At 41.5% G+C, this 17,345-nt stretch overlaps 1 protein-coding gene across 1 annotated transcript in view; it reads right to left on the bottom strand.

Annotated features, from left to right (window-relative positions):
• ADAMTS12 (ADAM metallopeptidase with thrombospondin type 1 motif 12) overlaps window positions 1-17,345 on the bottom strand; it is a 377,986-nt gene that overhangs the window by 112,147 nt on the left and 248,494 nt on the right. The window contains exon 14 of the mRNA XM_065905225.1: window positions 9,609-9,729. Coding sequence (XP_065761297.1) covers window positions 9,609-9,729 — 121 coding nt within the window. The remainder of the gene's footprint in view (window positions 1-9,608; window positions 9,730-17,345) is intronic.

Genomic DNA, 17,345 nt, shown 5'->3' on the forward strand with positions numbered 1-17,345 from the left:
CCTACAGGCGAGAAATGGAATTAAAACATGAAGGGTTTCCTCTCTTTGCCAGACTCTAAGCTAAGCCCTTTATGCATTCATCCTATTTATGCTTCTTAAGAACGTAAGAAGCGTATGTTCATCACCTCATAGCTGTGATAGGAAGGAAAGACTCTGGGGAAGGCACTGGGAAAGGAGTTCTGGGCGTGGGAGTCAGAAATCAATTCTAGTTTCTGCATCACCACGAATAAGCTCCATGCTGTCCATCAACTTATCCAACTGCTTTGAGTATCATCTGTAAAAGGAAGGAGCTTGAATGAGATGATGTCCGACATCCTTCCTAGTGCTGATAATCAGTTATTTTGCCCATTTCTAGGCTAAATTTTCTTTGTTCCTTTACTTTTTCCATACAAAACTTGATTTTAAGATCTTGATCATCCTTGTCATTTCCCACTGGATTTATCCTAGGTTTTATTCTAACAAGCAAGCCCTTATCTCTGTCACCTAAAAGTGCCCTGACTGCTTTCTTTCCCTCAGACATTAACACAGCATAGAATCCTGGGTGTTAAAACCCACAACAGGCCAGCAGGAATGATTTACTCAGAAGCTGGGTACAGAACACAACTTTAGCTCTATTTTTCAAACTGGCAGCTGCCATCTAAAGGGACCAAAGTGTAGGACATGAAGTTCTTGATTAAATTCCACTAGGCCCTTACAGACTCACCTGAGACAGTTGATCAAAACTACTAATTTACAACTAGCAGGGCAAAATATTTATCACATGTAATTGAGGGTGATGCAATTGTTTAAAAAGACCTCGGAACACAGCTTCCTACAGCCATCGCAGAGCTTCCCGTAGCAGAGCTCATGCAGAAAAGTCAACTGGCGTTAAATAGTATGCTGCTGTTGTTTAGTCACTCAGTCGTGTCTGACTCTTTTGAGACCCTATGGACTGTAGCCCGCCAGGCTCCTCTGTCCATGGGATTTCTCAGGCAAGAATACTGGAGCGGGTTGCCATTTCCTTCTCCAAGGGGATCTTCCCGACCCAGGGATCGAACCCAGGTCTCCTGCATTGGCAGGTGGATTCTTTACCACTGAGCCATCTGGAAAGCCCATTAAATGGATATCCATGGATATCCACCATATCCTTTGTCTTAAAACAAACAAGAAACCGAAGAAAATAAAAAAGCTATGAGAAACAGATGAGAAAACAACCCCAAGAGTTCTTTTTTATCTTCCACTTAAGAATATTAAAATCAGAAATATTTATTGTGTGTAGATTCTGCCATATTAAAAGGGGAAGTACATCAAATTAAAAAATAAAAGATTTCATTGAATACAATCTCTGCTTCTGAACAGTTTGTAGATGGAAGATGTAAACTGAGGCAGATTTAGCCATGAGCAAAAGTAATACATATTTATAATATATTTTTGCAAAAGAACACCAAAGAGAAACCCAAAAAATAAAATTCTGATATTTGGAGTTAAAGAGTCTTAAATCCCAAAGATAATTGCACTTAATAATCTCTTGGATTCTCTTTTGAAACCTTTCTTTGTATTTATAAACACACATACATATGCTTTTTTAAACAAGTGATATATCATACTATATGAACATTTTAACTATTACTTTTTAAATTTAATGTACCTTACACATCTTTCCAGATTTTTTAGCATTTCAACTGCCAAAATGACATAAACCCATTTTTTAACCAACACACTGTTAATGGACATTTAGGTGGAAGGGAATGACCATCTGTCTATCTACAAAATGAAGAAATGTTTTCCAAGAGAGGAGGCAATCTATGCTACATCACACATATGTGTGTATACATATATATACACATATATATAACCAGGATTTGTTAAACACCTAAAACAGTGTTTTTAATGAAAAAATGTGATTGGTAGAACAGACCTGAAAAAAATCCCCTTGAATGTCTCATATTCATGGGTCTTCTTTACAGAAATGAGAATCATATAAAAAAGTTGTAGAGGTAAAGGGTTATTGAGACATTTATTCTATGTCAAGGAAAATTTTCAGGGTTGGTAAGAATATCCCTCAAGTAGGAAGAACGATTAATATATTTAATCAGCACATCACTTTTCTTTTATTTTCCCCAGTAAACACTATCCTTTTGCACCAGTATTGGGGAAAGCAGAAAGACATAATCTTGACCTCAAACAAGGAGTCTCTTCTTTGTCCATGGAGACCACCTGGAAAAACCATCCCTGAGTCTAAATATCTTAAGCTATAAAAGAATATTCAGGACCTTTGAGGATGGGGCAGAAGACTGGCCTCACTTCTGAAGACATATCATAGGAGCAACAATGGATTATTGGTGCTAATATGTGTCTTTTCCAACTATTCTATAAAAGGGATTTGCTCATTGTCTTATTTTGTTTCCAGTCTGTCACTTCAAATAAAAATGTTTTTAAGAAGGGGTCATACTGTTAACCCATGCAATTTATCTATAACTACCAGCTTGTCTTTTTCTTTGTTTTAAATTTGTTCTGTCAGTTTGTGGCAAGCAAGACGATCCTCACTGCAGGCCAAGATGTCATGGTTTCTGTGAGGAAAGATATTTTTTTCGCCTGGGAAAGACAGATCACTCTTCTGAAGCCTGGCTTGACAGCAGTGACACCCTGGTGTCTGGTTCAGATTCAAACCTGCATTTGACCTGCTCACAAATCACAGTGAGGAAGAGCTACATATAATTGTATTCATCAGCTAGATCTTTGAGAATTAAACTGCTCTGGATTTGGAACTTCAGCCTCAATTATTTCAAAAGAGGGTAGGAAGGGGCCTGGAGTCATGGAACACACCATAAGCAACTATGATCCTCTTGTTGGTTGGTTAAATAGTTCATCCAGGTTTTTCCATAAGATCTTACAGAAAAATCTGAATGAATTTTTTGGCCAACCCAATGGAAACTGGTGGAAACAGCAGAGGGAACAGACAGAGGCTTCCTAACTCTGAACACTTCCAGGGTAAAGACCCACAGTCCTGAGCCCAGGAGGGCTTTCAGCTCTTCTGATGGGAGAGCTTCTGTGTAAAGTGTCCATTCTCCCTACTCCTTCCAACTCAAGGTTTCCCGGAACGTGTGACTTAGGACAGTTTCCAAGTAATGGTGGTATTTTGGTAAATATGTTTTCAAGAAAGCCATGTTCTCTCTCTTCATCTTCTCCTAACTTCTGCCTCCAATTCTGTCTCTGGGATGTTTTCTTATGTGATTCTCATCCCCTTCACATGAACTTCTTTAGTCCAGGCCCTCATCTCCTGGACCTGGGTTGATATCCCAGCTCTGGGCTCTTCTGCTCCAGGCAACTTTGTATGTCATTGGCAAACTAGTCTTTCTATGACACTGACCTCCTCATGTCATTTCACCTTCCTAAAATCATATAATGGCCCCAAATGTGCTGTGCTAAGACACTTCAGTCGTATCTGACTCTTTGCAACCCTATGGACTGTAGCCTGCCAGGCTCCTCTGTCCATGGGATTCTCCAGGCAAGAATACTAGAGCCGGTTGCCTTCCCCTCTTCCAGGGGATCTTCCTTCCAAACCAGTGTTCTTATGTCTCCTGCATTGGCAGGCAGGTTCTTTACCACTAGCGTCACCCTGGAAGCCCCAGAATGGTCCCTATTCTCTCTTAAATCAATAGGAAATAAATTGAATATTGTGAGACAGCCTAGGAGCAACTTTGAGTCATGAAGCCAGATCATTTCTTAAAAGCTTCTCAAGTCTTACTGCCCAGACTTGTATAGACCCTGCACTCAACACCGAGGCCACAGCCCCGACCTGCACTGTGAGTGCTCTTCATGGGCTCCGTTCATATTCATGATCACATCACTTTGTCACAGAGCCTAGAGGCCCCAAGCCAAAGTCCAGAATGTGCTTCATTTTGGAATTAAGATGGGAATTTAAGTTAAAACTTCTGTCAATTCTGAACTCTATGTGAATTTAATCTTTTGACCATAAAGATCAGTGGCAGAACCTAGGGAGCTGCAGCCAGAAGAACCAAGCATATAAACACACAAAATCAATTCAGGATGGGATCCAGGGGGTCAGGTACACAATTTCAGGCAGCTGCTGGTTTTCCTCCATTCCAGGAATCTCTTCTTCTGAAGATATAAATACTAGTAGCAAGAGTTTAAGAAGAGGAAAAAAAGAAAAAGAAAAAGAAGAAGAGGGACATTCTGTGTGTTTCTTCTGCTCTCTAGACCTTTTTTTTAGCATGCTGAATTGTAGAAATGAAAAACTGTATGTAAGGTATATGAGAGAGTGGAAATTAAATTAAGTATTGTGCCAAAAGACTATGTGCATCAAATCTACTCAATAGATACGCAAATGTATTACTTAAAACATAAAATTAAAGGTGAACTTTATATGGTAACTGTTCCAGTTCCATAAAAAGATTTTAAACAAAAGTTGAGTATATTCTGGTTAGGACTAAATAAAGGAGGTAGGAATCAAGGCTGGTGGTTTGACTCCTGAGTTAAGTGACACAATTAGTCGTAGGAGAGTTCCAGGGTGCTCAGAGAATGTGGTCCCTTATTGCCAGCATCAGAACAAATCCATGTGAATAAGCCCAGGATTTGGGTTAGTAGTCAGAGGACCTGGCATTGGTGGGGTCAAGAGAAGCCAATAAAGGCCATAGGAGTCCAGAGGGGTGGTTTTAGGAAGTCAATTGGATTAAGTGCAAGAAATTAAAAAATGCCAGGAAAGAGCTAGCTAATATTAAAGATGAGTAGGTGAGTATTACAGAATCAAGGAGATTAGGCAGCAGGAAATAAATCATGCTGAGGAACTGGACAACAAGGGGTCAGTGTCCTAGACCAAAGAGAATGGGCTGCGGGAGTTTGGGATGAAGGCCAAGGCTCTGGGGGGCAAGCCCAGGGTGTCCTTGGAAGAAGAGGGCTTAATAGTCTCCCAACTTCCTTTTGAAACAGGCTCCTAATTTAAATCCTCCCTAAGAGCAAAATGTCACAGTGGACTCCTGGTGGTTCCATCACCCAGATAGTGTGAGGAAACAAGCAGTGGGAAGAGTCACCATCTTATTCATTATTCCATGCTGAGCACTCAATAGGTGCTCAATTAAGGTTTCTCAAGTAATAGAGCAAGTGAGTGAATGAACATATGAACCAGGGAGTTCCTGTATATTGTACAGTGTACTCTGGGCCTAAGCTCTTCAAACTGAAGACACTTTCCATCACAGTAACCAGGTGCTACACCTAGATGCCATTTTTTTTTCTCTTTCTCCATGAGAGGAAATAGAAGTTATTATGGAGGGTCTACAAGAGGATAGCCCTTTTGTTCCCCGAGCATGGTCCTACTTAAAGGACTAGGTGTCACCATCTAGTATGCAGCGTCAGATCTACTAAGCAGAGTTCCTCTTCCCAGAGAAAGAGGGAAACTTAGCTGTTGCGACATTCCAGGGCAGCCATGAGTACAGACACCTTCTCCGAAACACTCTGCCCGACTTCAACACTTAGATTTCAACAAGTGATCAGCCTTGGTGCTGGGAATGGGGGAAGACAAAATACATCATAGAGGGTTGGACGGGGCCTCAGAAATGGCCGAGAGGTGGCTTCCCCAAGGTCAATGGCAATCTAGACCAGTAACCCAGTCTTTTTGCCTCTGAGCATACTTCAACTCCATATCATTCTCTCTGTTTCTTAGAAGCACTCACAAAAAAAAAAAGAAAAAGGCTTGATTAGTATTTCACGCCTCCATCATCAAGAGCAGCAGCAGCCAGGGAGAGGAGGTATTGGGTATGACTGCCACGGACATCTCTAATGAAGACTTTTCACCTATACTTCTACTGGAAAAAAAGCTGACAGCCAAAGTAAAGCAGGAAAAAAAAAGAGAAGAACTCAGGGAGAAGCCACGGATCAGCGTGGTCATGCAAGCTTTGAAGGATTTTTGAATCCTTGTGAGTGACTGAGCACATATCCTCGTTATTTCCTAGTCATGGAGATAATTTTGCCACAACAGCTAGTCTGCACCTGTTGCCCAAGTTCATTGCTTTTCAGGGTTGCCTGATGGCTTCTTACTTTCCTTAGAAGAAAGACACTGGATTTTCTTTCAAGGTCATGGTTAAGAACAGTGATGATAAGGCTCTGGGGATCTCATGCACAAGTCCTGGAATAACAAAGCCATCTTCAATCAATCACAGCCCCGTGTTGCAGCTACAAACACACACTTGTTCTGGGAATAATTCTCCAGAAGGGACTGTCACGAGCCACAGACTCTTGAAGGCAAATGGGACCCTCGCGACCAGCTTGCTGTCAACAACAGCAGCTCTGGGTGGACAGACAAAGAGAAAAGAATACTTTAGGACATGCACAAAAAAAGGAAGGATTCAGAGATTTCCATCTTTGGGCTGGCTCATCAATGAGCCAACTCATTGAAAAAGACCCTGATTCTGGGAAAGCTTGAAGGCAGGAAGAGAAGGGGATGACAGAGGGAGAGGTGGGTGGATGGTATCATTGATTCAATGGACACGAGTTTGAGTAAACTACAGGAGATAGTGAAGGACAGGGAAGCCTGGCGTGCTACAGTCCACGGGGTCATGAACAGTCGGACATGACTGAATGAGTGAATAACAATCTTTGGGCTAGAAGCAGAAAGTGACTAAAACCCAGTATTTTAATACTGGGTATGCGTATTGTAACAATATTCGTGCTATAAAAGAGTTACAACACTCCAGCAAAACCACAGGCTGGACATCTAGGAGAAAATACCTACTCAGATATTATGTCAACATAACTAGAGAATAAAGATTTGCCTCCTTTATTGTTAAAGGAATATAGAATCCACCCTATGAAAGACTTTTTTCACTGAAATTTGCATGAGGAAATTGAATATCTACTATATATATATATATTCATATGTATCCTTTGTGTTTGCTGATTTGGGGCTGAGTGGAGAAAAAGCCTGAAAGACAATTCAGCCTTCAGATTGCACTGTGTTAGAAAAAAAGGATACAATATAAGGTGCAAAAAGGGCAGCAACACAAGATAGCGTGTAAACAAGCACAGAAAACAACTAATACATTGGGTGTCTTCCAGGAGAGGAACTTTGTCTTTTGATTTTGAACTTTGCATAAATCATCTTCCTCTCCAACAAATCTGATTCCCTTTCACAAAATTTTCCGTCACTGTTCGGCCTCACTCAGACTGGGGGTGGTGGTGGCGGCAGCCAGCTTCTTTACAATGTTTCTAGCTTTATCGGGCATGTAGCAAAGGTGGGTTCTGGCCAGTGTCCGGTGGGTATATGGAACACAGATCCCTAACTGGGTGCCGCAGAGTCTAGAATGAGTGCTTACTGGGTTCCTCTACTGTGCTGGGGGTGGCCGTGCCAGAGGGCTTTGAGAAGGCTGTCAGGGCAAAAACAGCATAAAGTTGACACATTCTCTGGATGCCAACAGCCATCAGAAAGCAGAAAGGCAATGGGGATAAAAATGCTCAGTGGTGGGCATACAGCCAGATGGACTGCAGTTTCTGAGGTAGGTGTGGTAGCAGGAGGAAAACTCAAGATGTTTCTGGTCCGTTTTCCTCACCCCTAGGACCCCAGGGCAGAGATGAGATCCCAGAACTAAAGCCTGACTTCCTAAGGGCTTAAAAGGTTAAGCTGTAGAGATTTGAGAATGAAAACTGTGCTTTTCAAAGGAGTTACCAGAATGTTACGGAGAAAATGAAAGCGAAAGTCACTCAGTCATATCCGACTCTTTGCGACCCCATGGACTATACAGTCCATTGAATTCTCCAGGCCAGAATACTGGAGTGGGTAGCCTTTCCCTTCTCCAGGGGATCTTCCCAACTCAGGGATTGAACCCAGGTCTCCTACATTGCAAGTGGATTCTTTACCAGCTGAGCCACCAGGGAAGCCCAAGAATACTGGAGTCGGTAGCCTATCCCTTCTCCAGCAGATGTTCCCAACTCAGGAATTGAACCGGGGTCTCCTGCATTGCAGGCAGATTCTTTACCAACTGAGCTATCAGGGAAGCTCTGTTATGGAGAAGGAAATGACAGCCCACTCCAGTATTCTTGTCTGGAAAATCCCATTTACAGAAGAGCCTGGTGGGCTACAGCCCAAAGGGTCATAAGGAGTTGGACACAACTGGGGGACTAAGCACGCACACCATAATGTTAAAAACATATCATGACTGAGGCCACAAAAAAGAAATAAAACAGGATAAATAAAGGAATGCAATTTTAAGTCTGGCTTCTACTAATCCAAGTAAATAAGGTCACATCTAAATAATGAAAATTATTTACATAACACCTTTGTAAAGACTGAATAAATATTAGCTATCACAGGACACTTGACCATACACTTAAGATAAATGGGTTGTCAATCACATCCTTACTAAAATGAAAAGCTGTTTCATGCATAATAAAGCTATCAAATAGTAGACATGAGATATAATCCTGCAACCATAATTTGAAAGGGCGGGACAAGCATTTCACTTTACAATTTTACCTTACTGATTCAATAGTCAAAGATGAAAAAACGAGGATGGAAGTTAAATCTGGGTTATCCACTCTTATGTGCACCAGGGAACAACAGGTCACTTAATGAATAATCTCTTGGGCATACTTAGTCACTTCATCCCGGGTGGTAAGCGTGTCTAGAAGGGAGGTGCCCCAGGATCCGACTTCTGCCCTGGGCATCACCCCAGCCCCAGCACAGGGGTACCGTCCCCTCTCTACCTGGGCGGAGCACACTGGCCTCTCTACTCCCAGCACCTGCTTCCCTTGGAATCCAGAGAATCAACCACTGGACCCCTGACCTCCCCAGAGTTGCCTCAAGCAATGACTGATGAGAGCTGTTGTGTACTGCCTCAACTCCGTCGCTCCTATGCAGGGAAAATTCTGAAGTACAACAGCTTCTATTCTGGCTCCCATATAACGTAACTGGCTTAATGATACTCCCTTACCTGTCTGGTTATTTCTGGGGAGGAGCAAGGGGGATGAGCTCTCCAACTCCAAAGATTATTAGTATCCTGAAGCTGTTAAAGGAAGAACTCTCAAAAAAGGTAATCATGGGGAAGGAAGGGTGGGGTGTGGGTAAGGAGGGCATGTTAGCTGGGAGAAGCCACCCGGAGAGATTTAAGGCACCACTGGGAGAGACCCTCTTATGGGGAGGGATTGGGAATAAGAGCAAATTGAAGTAACCCTGCCTTGCTTCTCCTCTGGTCCTAAAGCTACATCCTGATTCTTCTGCCTTTAAACCCACTGCTGGCTTCTCTGCCCTCAGTTATGGAACCTGTCCCATTTCTGCATCCTCCTCCACCAGCTTTTCATCCCTTCTCTCCCTCAGGTCTTGGTCCACTGGCCCTCAGCCCTGGATCCTCTCCCAGGGATCACACTACTAAACCTGGTACTGTGGGCAGCCACTCAGCCATCTTGGATCCCTAGTTCAATGTAACGCTTCCTGTAGTCGCTTAGCAATCAATCCCTTTTCTACAACTGCCAAGGAGCCTTTGTAGCCAAGGCTATATCTATTTTGAATTCTGTGAAAGTTAACAATCTGCTTAAAAAGTTACAATCTGCTAAAAAAAAAATAGCACTCCATCTTGACCTTCATCCTCAGTCCCCTGCCACTGCAATTATTTGTTTATTACCAGATCCTTCTTTCTGCTTAAACATCTTCTTCACAGTCTGGCAGGCTGAGCCATCCCCAAGGCACACACCACAGCGGTCCTCCGTGGCGTTGGAGTCGATCTCATAATCGCAGCCGACCATCTGCAGAGAAGAGAGGTTAAGGATGAGGGACATGGGCAGGAGATGCCACACCTGCCCTGGACCTCTGGCTCTTCTTCCCCCTTTACTCTGGATGAGATCAGGGCTGAAGGCAGGAAAATGTGTTTTACACTTGTTATGCTACATATAAAATGTACACACTAGTCATTGTTCCTATATCAGGTATTGACTACAGAGTTGGTGGCCAAGATAAATACTTGGTGTCCAAGAAACAACTGGAAAGGGCCCTAAAACACTAATTCCCATGGATTAGAACACAGAAATACTGAACACTGACTTGTACACAGCAGGTGGTGGTGGTGGTTTAGGCTCTAAGTCATGTCCGACTCTTGCAAGCCCAAGGATGGTAGCCTACCAGGTTCCTGTCCATGGGATTCTCTAGGCAGGAATACTGGAGTGGGTTGCCATTTCCTTCTCCAGTACATGGCAGGAAGAAGAATAAAGAATAGAAATGGAGTCTATAAAGAAACATTTCCTTTTCCTGGTGGCGACCAGAGCAATACTCAAAGCATCCACTGATGATAAAGGAAATACTGCTTAGAGAGAAACAAGGTATACATTGAATGGGTCTGCAGTTTCCCCTGAGGGAGAAGCAGAATTAAAAACAGTTTCACAAACAAAACAGTGAAAAACATCTTAGAATCAAGAGTCACTGGAGCAGCAAATCTCTTTCAGATGTGCAAACCTCACGCCCTCTCCTCTCTAATGAGATTCCCAGGGATGATGCAATGGCTATAGTCATTGTCACCTATAGTCAGTCGTTCACTCCCTTTACTTTCCTGGTTTCATGCTGAGACCACTCCAGTCCCACACAGGATGAGATCTCAGACGAGCAGATCCACATCAGACTCTTGGGAGCCTCCTATGACCCCAGCCCCTACCACACGCCACACTTATCATATCCCAGCCATCCTGACCTCCTTCCTTCCAGCTCCATGGGAGAAACTAGTTGTTTCTCCCCTGAGCCAGGACTAATATTGCTCATGTGCCTGGACCCGATCCCTTCTCAGTGTTCTGTCCATGGGTCCTTCTCAGCCATCACCCTTCCCTCTCCACTGATTCCTTCTCCTCTGCCTACCAGTACAGCCACGTCTTTCCCATCCAATTCCCATACTGGAAAAGGAGAGTAATTAAACTTGGGGTGTTCAGTGGCATCAGATACCCAAGAATGGTAACATTTGGATGGAAAGTCATGAAACACGTGAGCGTCCGCTGAAGTCCTTTGTCGCTGGCTCTTGTCTTTGGCTTATATTCCTTAACCACATTTCAATGATAGAAAGAGGGAAAACCACACCTTATTCTCTTAGCGGGATTTTTCTTTTCTGTTTGGGAAGAATTGTGCCCAAGTAGTTTTTTTCTCTCCCTCAAATATAAGTTCCTTTCTTATTTTAAAGCCACCTTGAATCGACTGAAAGGAATAACCATTTAGGTCTTAAAATACACTCTCCCTCCACTAGCTAAATAGAGAATGAATGCCCACAGATAGAAAATAGCACCATTCCTCAGCTTAACCATCTCTGACTTTCTTTATGTTTGAAGATTGTGTCACTTGACCCAATTGGGAAAAACAAAATGCTAAGAGATTTAAAAAACTCAATTACGCTAATCACGATGGAAAGGGAAGAAACAGTCTGGCTATGTGCCTTCAGTGGTCATAGATAAAATGCCAGCCCTTCACAATGATGTATTTACGTCAAGCTTGGTCATCCTCTAATAAGCTAAACTTTACACATCCTATTCCCAGAGACTTCATTTCTTCACTGATTTGGAACAAGCCAGGGAAACATACTTTGCAACTTAATAAAGTGTTTTTAAAAATCTCTACCAAGAGGGGATGGATAAAAAATGTGAAGAGGGACTTCCCTGGTGGTCCAGTGATTAAGACTCTTGAGTTTCCACTGTAGGGGCCATGGGTTAAATCCTTGGTTGGGGAACTAAGACCCTGCAAGCAGCATGAAGTTCCAAAAAATAGTGGAAAAATATGAAGAAAAAGGAAAGAAGTTCAGAAAAACAAACCCTTGAGTGCATCCTTCTCCTCCACCAATATCTGCCTGCATCCCTCGGGGGGCAGGGGTGGGGAAGGAAACACCCCCGTCAGATGCTGACCCGGGGCACAGTGCGTGGTGCTCGTGGAGACTTCACCCTCTGCTCCTCCAGCAGCTGCACACAGCGCGGTCATCACTGAACTGAGCACAGAATCGAAGGCTTGGAAGGTGGAGGCCTGTCCTCCTGGCTACACAGAACCTGTAAGGCTCTCAGGGGAAAACGAACAGACGTGCCTCTCTTCCGTGCCCTGTGATCTGGCAACAGGGCTATGATAGATAATACTGTCTTTCTGCCTTCAGCAGATCAGAGAGGGCTTTGCTGCTGCTACCAATGTAACAACGACTCCAGGAAGGCTCTCCTCCTCCCTGTGACTCTTAGGAGGGCAGACAGCCACCCCACAGGCTGCGTTTCTTTACAAAAGGAAATCACTCTAATTTCCTATCATTATTTCTTTTTTAAAAAAAAACAAAACAGCTTTCTTGGGGATGCAGCTGATATATAAATACTAAACATATTTAATTTTATAATTTGATGAGTTTGGACTCACACGAACACCTGTGAAACCATCGCCACAATGAAGGTAATAGACATATCCATCAGCTCCAAAAGTTTCCTTGTGTCCCTTTTTTGTGTGTGTGGTAAGAACACTGAACATGAGATCTACCCATTTCACAATTTTTAAGGGGACAATACAGTGTTGTTAACCACAGGCAATGCGTCGTATAGCAAAGCTCGGGCCACACTCATCTTGCGTAAGTGAAACTTTATCCTTGTTGAGCAGCAACTGTCCATTGTTGCCTCAGCAACCACTCTTCTCTTCTCTGCCTCAGTGAGTTTGACTATTTGAGGTTCTCCTATATGTGGAATCCTGTAGCATTTGTCCTTTTGCGATTGACCTGTTTCACTTAGCATAATTGTTCCTAGGTGCATTCATATTGCCAAAGTGACAGAATTCACTTCTTTTTTTAAAGTTGAACAATATTCTATGATATGCATATACCACATTTTCTTTATCCATTCATTTGTTGATGAACATCTGGGTTGTTTCCATCCATATCTTGACTAGTGTGAATAATGTCACTATGAGCTTGGGAGTACAAATGTCATTTCAATATCCTGATTTTATTCTTTTGGATATATACCTAGAATTGGAATTGCTAGGTCTGCGTGCTGCGATTCATGGGGTCGCAAAGAGTCGGACACGACTGAGTGACTGAACTGAACTGAATGGTAAAAATTAAATTTTAATCAAAAATTAAATATTTAAATTTAATTAAAGGTAAATATGTATTTAAGTATTTTAATTTAATCAAAATTAAATATTTAAATTTAATTAAAATGAAATATTATAGTTTAATTAAAACAAAGTATTTTAATTAAATTGAAACTAAATTATTTTTCATTTTTTGAGGAACTTCCATACAGTTTTCCATAGTGGCTGCATCACTGTACATTCCCACCAACAGTGCACAGGATTCCAATTTCTCCACATCCACACCAATCCTCACTATCTTATGTGTGTTGGTAACAGTCATCCTAATAGTTGTGAGGTGATATCTCATGAGTTTCACTTGTATTTCTCTATGTTTAATGATGTTGAGCACCTTTTCATGTATCTGTTGTCCATTTGCATATCTTTGGAGAAATGTCTATTCAAGTTTTTGTTCATTTTTAAATCAGGTTATTTATTTTTCTGCCATTGAATTGTAGGAGTTTCTCATATGTTTTAGATGTTAACTTCTTATTGTATATATGGTATGTAAATTTTTCTCCCATACTCTAGGTTACCTCTTTACCCTGATGGCTATTTCCTTTCCTGTGCAGAAGTGTGTCACCAATTCTTGACCCTGTCATCTGAACTGAAGAGTATCCTATCTTGAGTATTACATAGAGAAATCCGGTCCCAGTGTTTTACTGGGGCTTTTACCCCTATGTAAGTGAATAAGTGGAGAAGACAATGGCACCCCACTCCAGTACTCTTGCCTGGAAAATCCCATGGACGGAAGAGCCTGGTGGGCTGCAGTCCATGGGGTCACTAAGAGTTGGACACGACTGAGCGACTTCACTTTCACTTTTCACTTTCATGCACTGGAGAAGGAAACGGCAGCCCACTCCAGTGTTCTTGCCTGGAGAATCCCAGGGATGGGGGAGCCTGGTGGGCTGCCGTCTATGGGTTCACACAGAGTTGGACACGACTGAAGCAACTTAGCAGCAGCAGCAAGTGAATAAGTAATGTATTTTCTTACCTAATTCTCATTTTTTCATCATGAGTTAACACTGTTTTACTTAGGAAATTCTCATATAACTGAGGACTGAAATACCAACTGATGCCTTGACCTAATCCACTGAGAATGTCATTATTTCTTTCTGCAGTCCCTTGGCAAAGGCAGAGACTGGAAGAATGCCTAGTGCCAAGATGAGATTCACTCCCAGCCAATGGAACTTTAGTGTGACGATAGGGCCAGTTACGCTTAACTGAGAACAGGTAAGTGACATTATCCTTTAACAAACGGGACAGCAGTAATAATGCTTTCTTCACCATAACACTGAGGGCCAGGAGCCTGGATCTGGTCTTCTGGAGAGATATTTGGCCCGGAGAAACTGACACCTGGGTGTTCAGCCAATCACTGAGTTGGCCAAAATGCCCACAAAGGAGAACAAAGAGGAGTAGAAAGATTGTGAGAGCAATGAGAAAGGAAGCTGACTTAGGACAGTTAGGAAGACTGTCAGGTAAGGCTGGGACTCAGCTGGGGTTAAAGACATTGATTTATAAGGGCATAAATTCACCAAGTTGAATTATTATTTTAAGAAGTGTACAGTAGACTTATTACAAGAGTGAAAATCATTATGGTGGGTTGATCAGAATCAGGATCCTGGGGTGAGAGGCTGATGGACGGCTAAGAGAAGACTAGGGGATGGTTGATGTGATAGTTCAAGGTATCAAGGCTGTTCGGGAAGGAAATTAAGCCAAAGCTGTACTGACTGGGAGAAAAGGGAAGAGCAAAGAACAGAAAGTCAGAGAGCTGGTTCCCGAGAGAAAGGGTGAGCGAGCTGGAAGGCTGGTATCCTGTCTTAGGACAGCAGGTAAGACTGCAGCGCTGGGACGGTAGGAAGAGGGGTGGGAATATCTGTTCATACATTTAAAAGCTAATTGCATGTCATATCTGTGATTCAAAATAGATGACATCCTGAAAAGTCATTGTTTAAATTTGTATCTGTGATAAATAAGCTTAGAAGTTCAGAAAATAGAAAGGCCAGAGATAAACCCATGCATTTATGGTCATTTAATGTGACAAAGGAGGCAAAAATATGAAATGGGAGAAAGACTCTTCAATAAGTAGTGCTGAGAAAACTGGACAGCTACATGTAAAAGAGTGAAATTAGAACATTCTCTAATATCATATACAAAAATAAACTCAATATGGATTAAGGACCTAAATGTAAGACCGGATACTCAAAAACTCTGAGAGGAAAACACAGGCAGAACACTCTTTGACATAAATCACAGCAATATTATTTTAGATCCTTCTCCTAGAGTAATGGAAACAAGAGCAAAAATAAACAAATGGGACCATATTACACTTAAAAGCTTTTGCACAGCAAAGGAAACCATAAAGAAAATGAAAAGACAGCTTATGGAGTGGGAGAAAATATTAGTAAATGAGGCAACTGACAAGGGATTAATTTTCAAAATAAGCAAACAGCTTATACAGCTCAACAGCAAAATAAATAAATAGACAGAAGACCTAAACTGACATTTCTCGAAGAAGAGAAACAGATAAGTACATGAAAATACACTCAATGTCACTAATTAGCTAGATGCAAATCAAAACTACAATGAGGCATCACCTTACACTGGTCAAAATGGCCATCGCTGAAAAGTCTACAAATAATAAATGCTGGAGTGGGTGTGGAGAAAAGGTAACCATCCTACATCATTGGTGGGAATGTAAACTGGTGCAGCCACCTTGGAGAATACTGTAGAGGTTCCTTAAAAAGCTAAAAATAGAGTTGCCAAATGATCCAATAATTCTATTCTTGGGCATATATCCAGAGAAACTCTAACCCCAAAAGACACATGCACCCCAGTATTCACAGCAACACTATTTATAGTAGTTAATGTGTGGAAGCAACCTACAGTGGATAAGAATCTGAAAAAAAAAAAAAAAAAAAATATATATATATATATATATATATATATACCAGCTGGTAACTCAGCTGGTAAAGAATCCTCCTACAATACAGGCGACCCCAGTTTGCTTCCTGGTCTGGAAGATCCCCTGGGGAAGGCACAGGCTACTGACTCCAGTATTCTTGGGCTTCCCTGGGGGCTCAGACAGTATCTACCTGCAGTGCGGGAGACCTGGGTTCCATCCCTGGGTCGGGAAGATCCCCTGGAGGAGGGCATGACAACCCACTCCAGTATTCTTGCCTGGAGAATCCCCATGGACAGAGGAGCCTGACAGATTACAGCCCATGGGGTCGCAAAGAGCTGGACATGACTGAGCAACTATGCACAGCACAGCACACTGAATTACTTTGCTGAATACGTGAAACACTGTAAATCAACCATACTTCAACAAAAAGTAAATTACATAAAAAGAAAGAAAAATACCAAGTTACCTAGGGAGAAATATTAGCCCAGCCCTGTACTTCATATAAGACTCAACAGCAGAAGAGAGAAGAGCAATGTTTACAAAATTTAGGAGGAAATTTTGTAAAGAAAGGGGAAAGAAGAAAGGGGAAAGAATAAAAGAAAAATTATAAAATTTTATTTTATAAAATAAAATTTATACATATTTTTAAATGAGAAAGAACTCTGAGGACGCTGTATCCATTAATGCTCTCAAAAAATCTAGCAGAAGATGGGTGTAAATCCTCCCCAAAAAAGGACAGGAGAAAATAATTTGACTGCAAATACCAATTTACTTAAAATCTTAGCCTTGTGTAGATACAGAGGGTAAATGAAATAGTAGAAAAAAAATCAATAAATAGAAAACAAAATTCCCTTGACAACAAAATCTGCAAATCTAACATGCCAAAATGGTGGCAAGTATCATAATTTCAAAATAGCTAAATATATGAGTATAAGCAACTGTAACAGGTATTTATATGACCGTAAGCAAACATTTTCATATACACAAAGATGAATCAGACACCATATACATTTTTTTCTAATGGTATAACTTTTTCTTTCAATACATGTTCAATTCCCTTTGGAAAAAACTGTAGTAAGTGAATAAGAAGACTAACAAAAGCTGAAAATAACTACAATCTGGATCTTTAAAAGATATATTGGATTTAGGCTATTAAGATAAATTTGATTTGACATAATTTCTCAGCTTAAAAACTTAGCTCAGTGTGGTATAGACAGAAAGTGAGTAATTAATGTTTCTAAAAGGCCTTAACTGGTTTCCAGAAATAAAAAAGCAAGCTGAGAGAATCTGACTTACTCTATTAAGCTTGATTTAATTGGCTTCGAGAGAGATACCCAACGTCCCTTATGTTTCCGTTCAAACTACTTGCTTTTTTCCATCACAAGCTAAAGACAG

Source organism: Muntiacus reevesi, chromosome 14 (assembly GCF_963930625.1).
Source record: "Muntiacus reevesi chromosome 14, mMunRee1.1, whole genome shotgun sequence".
NCBI lineage: Eukaryota > Metazoa > Chordata > Mammalia > Artiodactyla > Cervidae > Muntiacus > Muntiacus reevesi.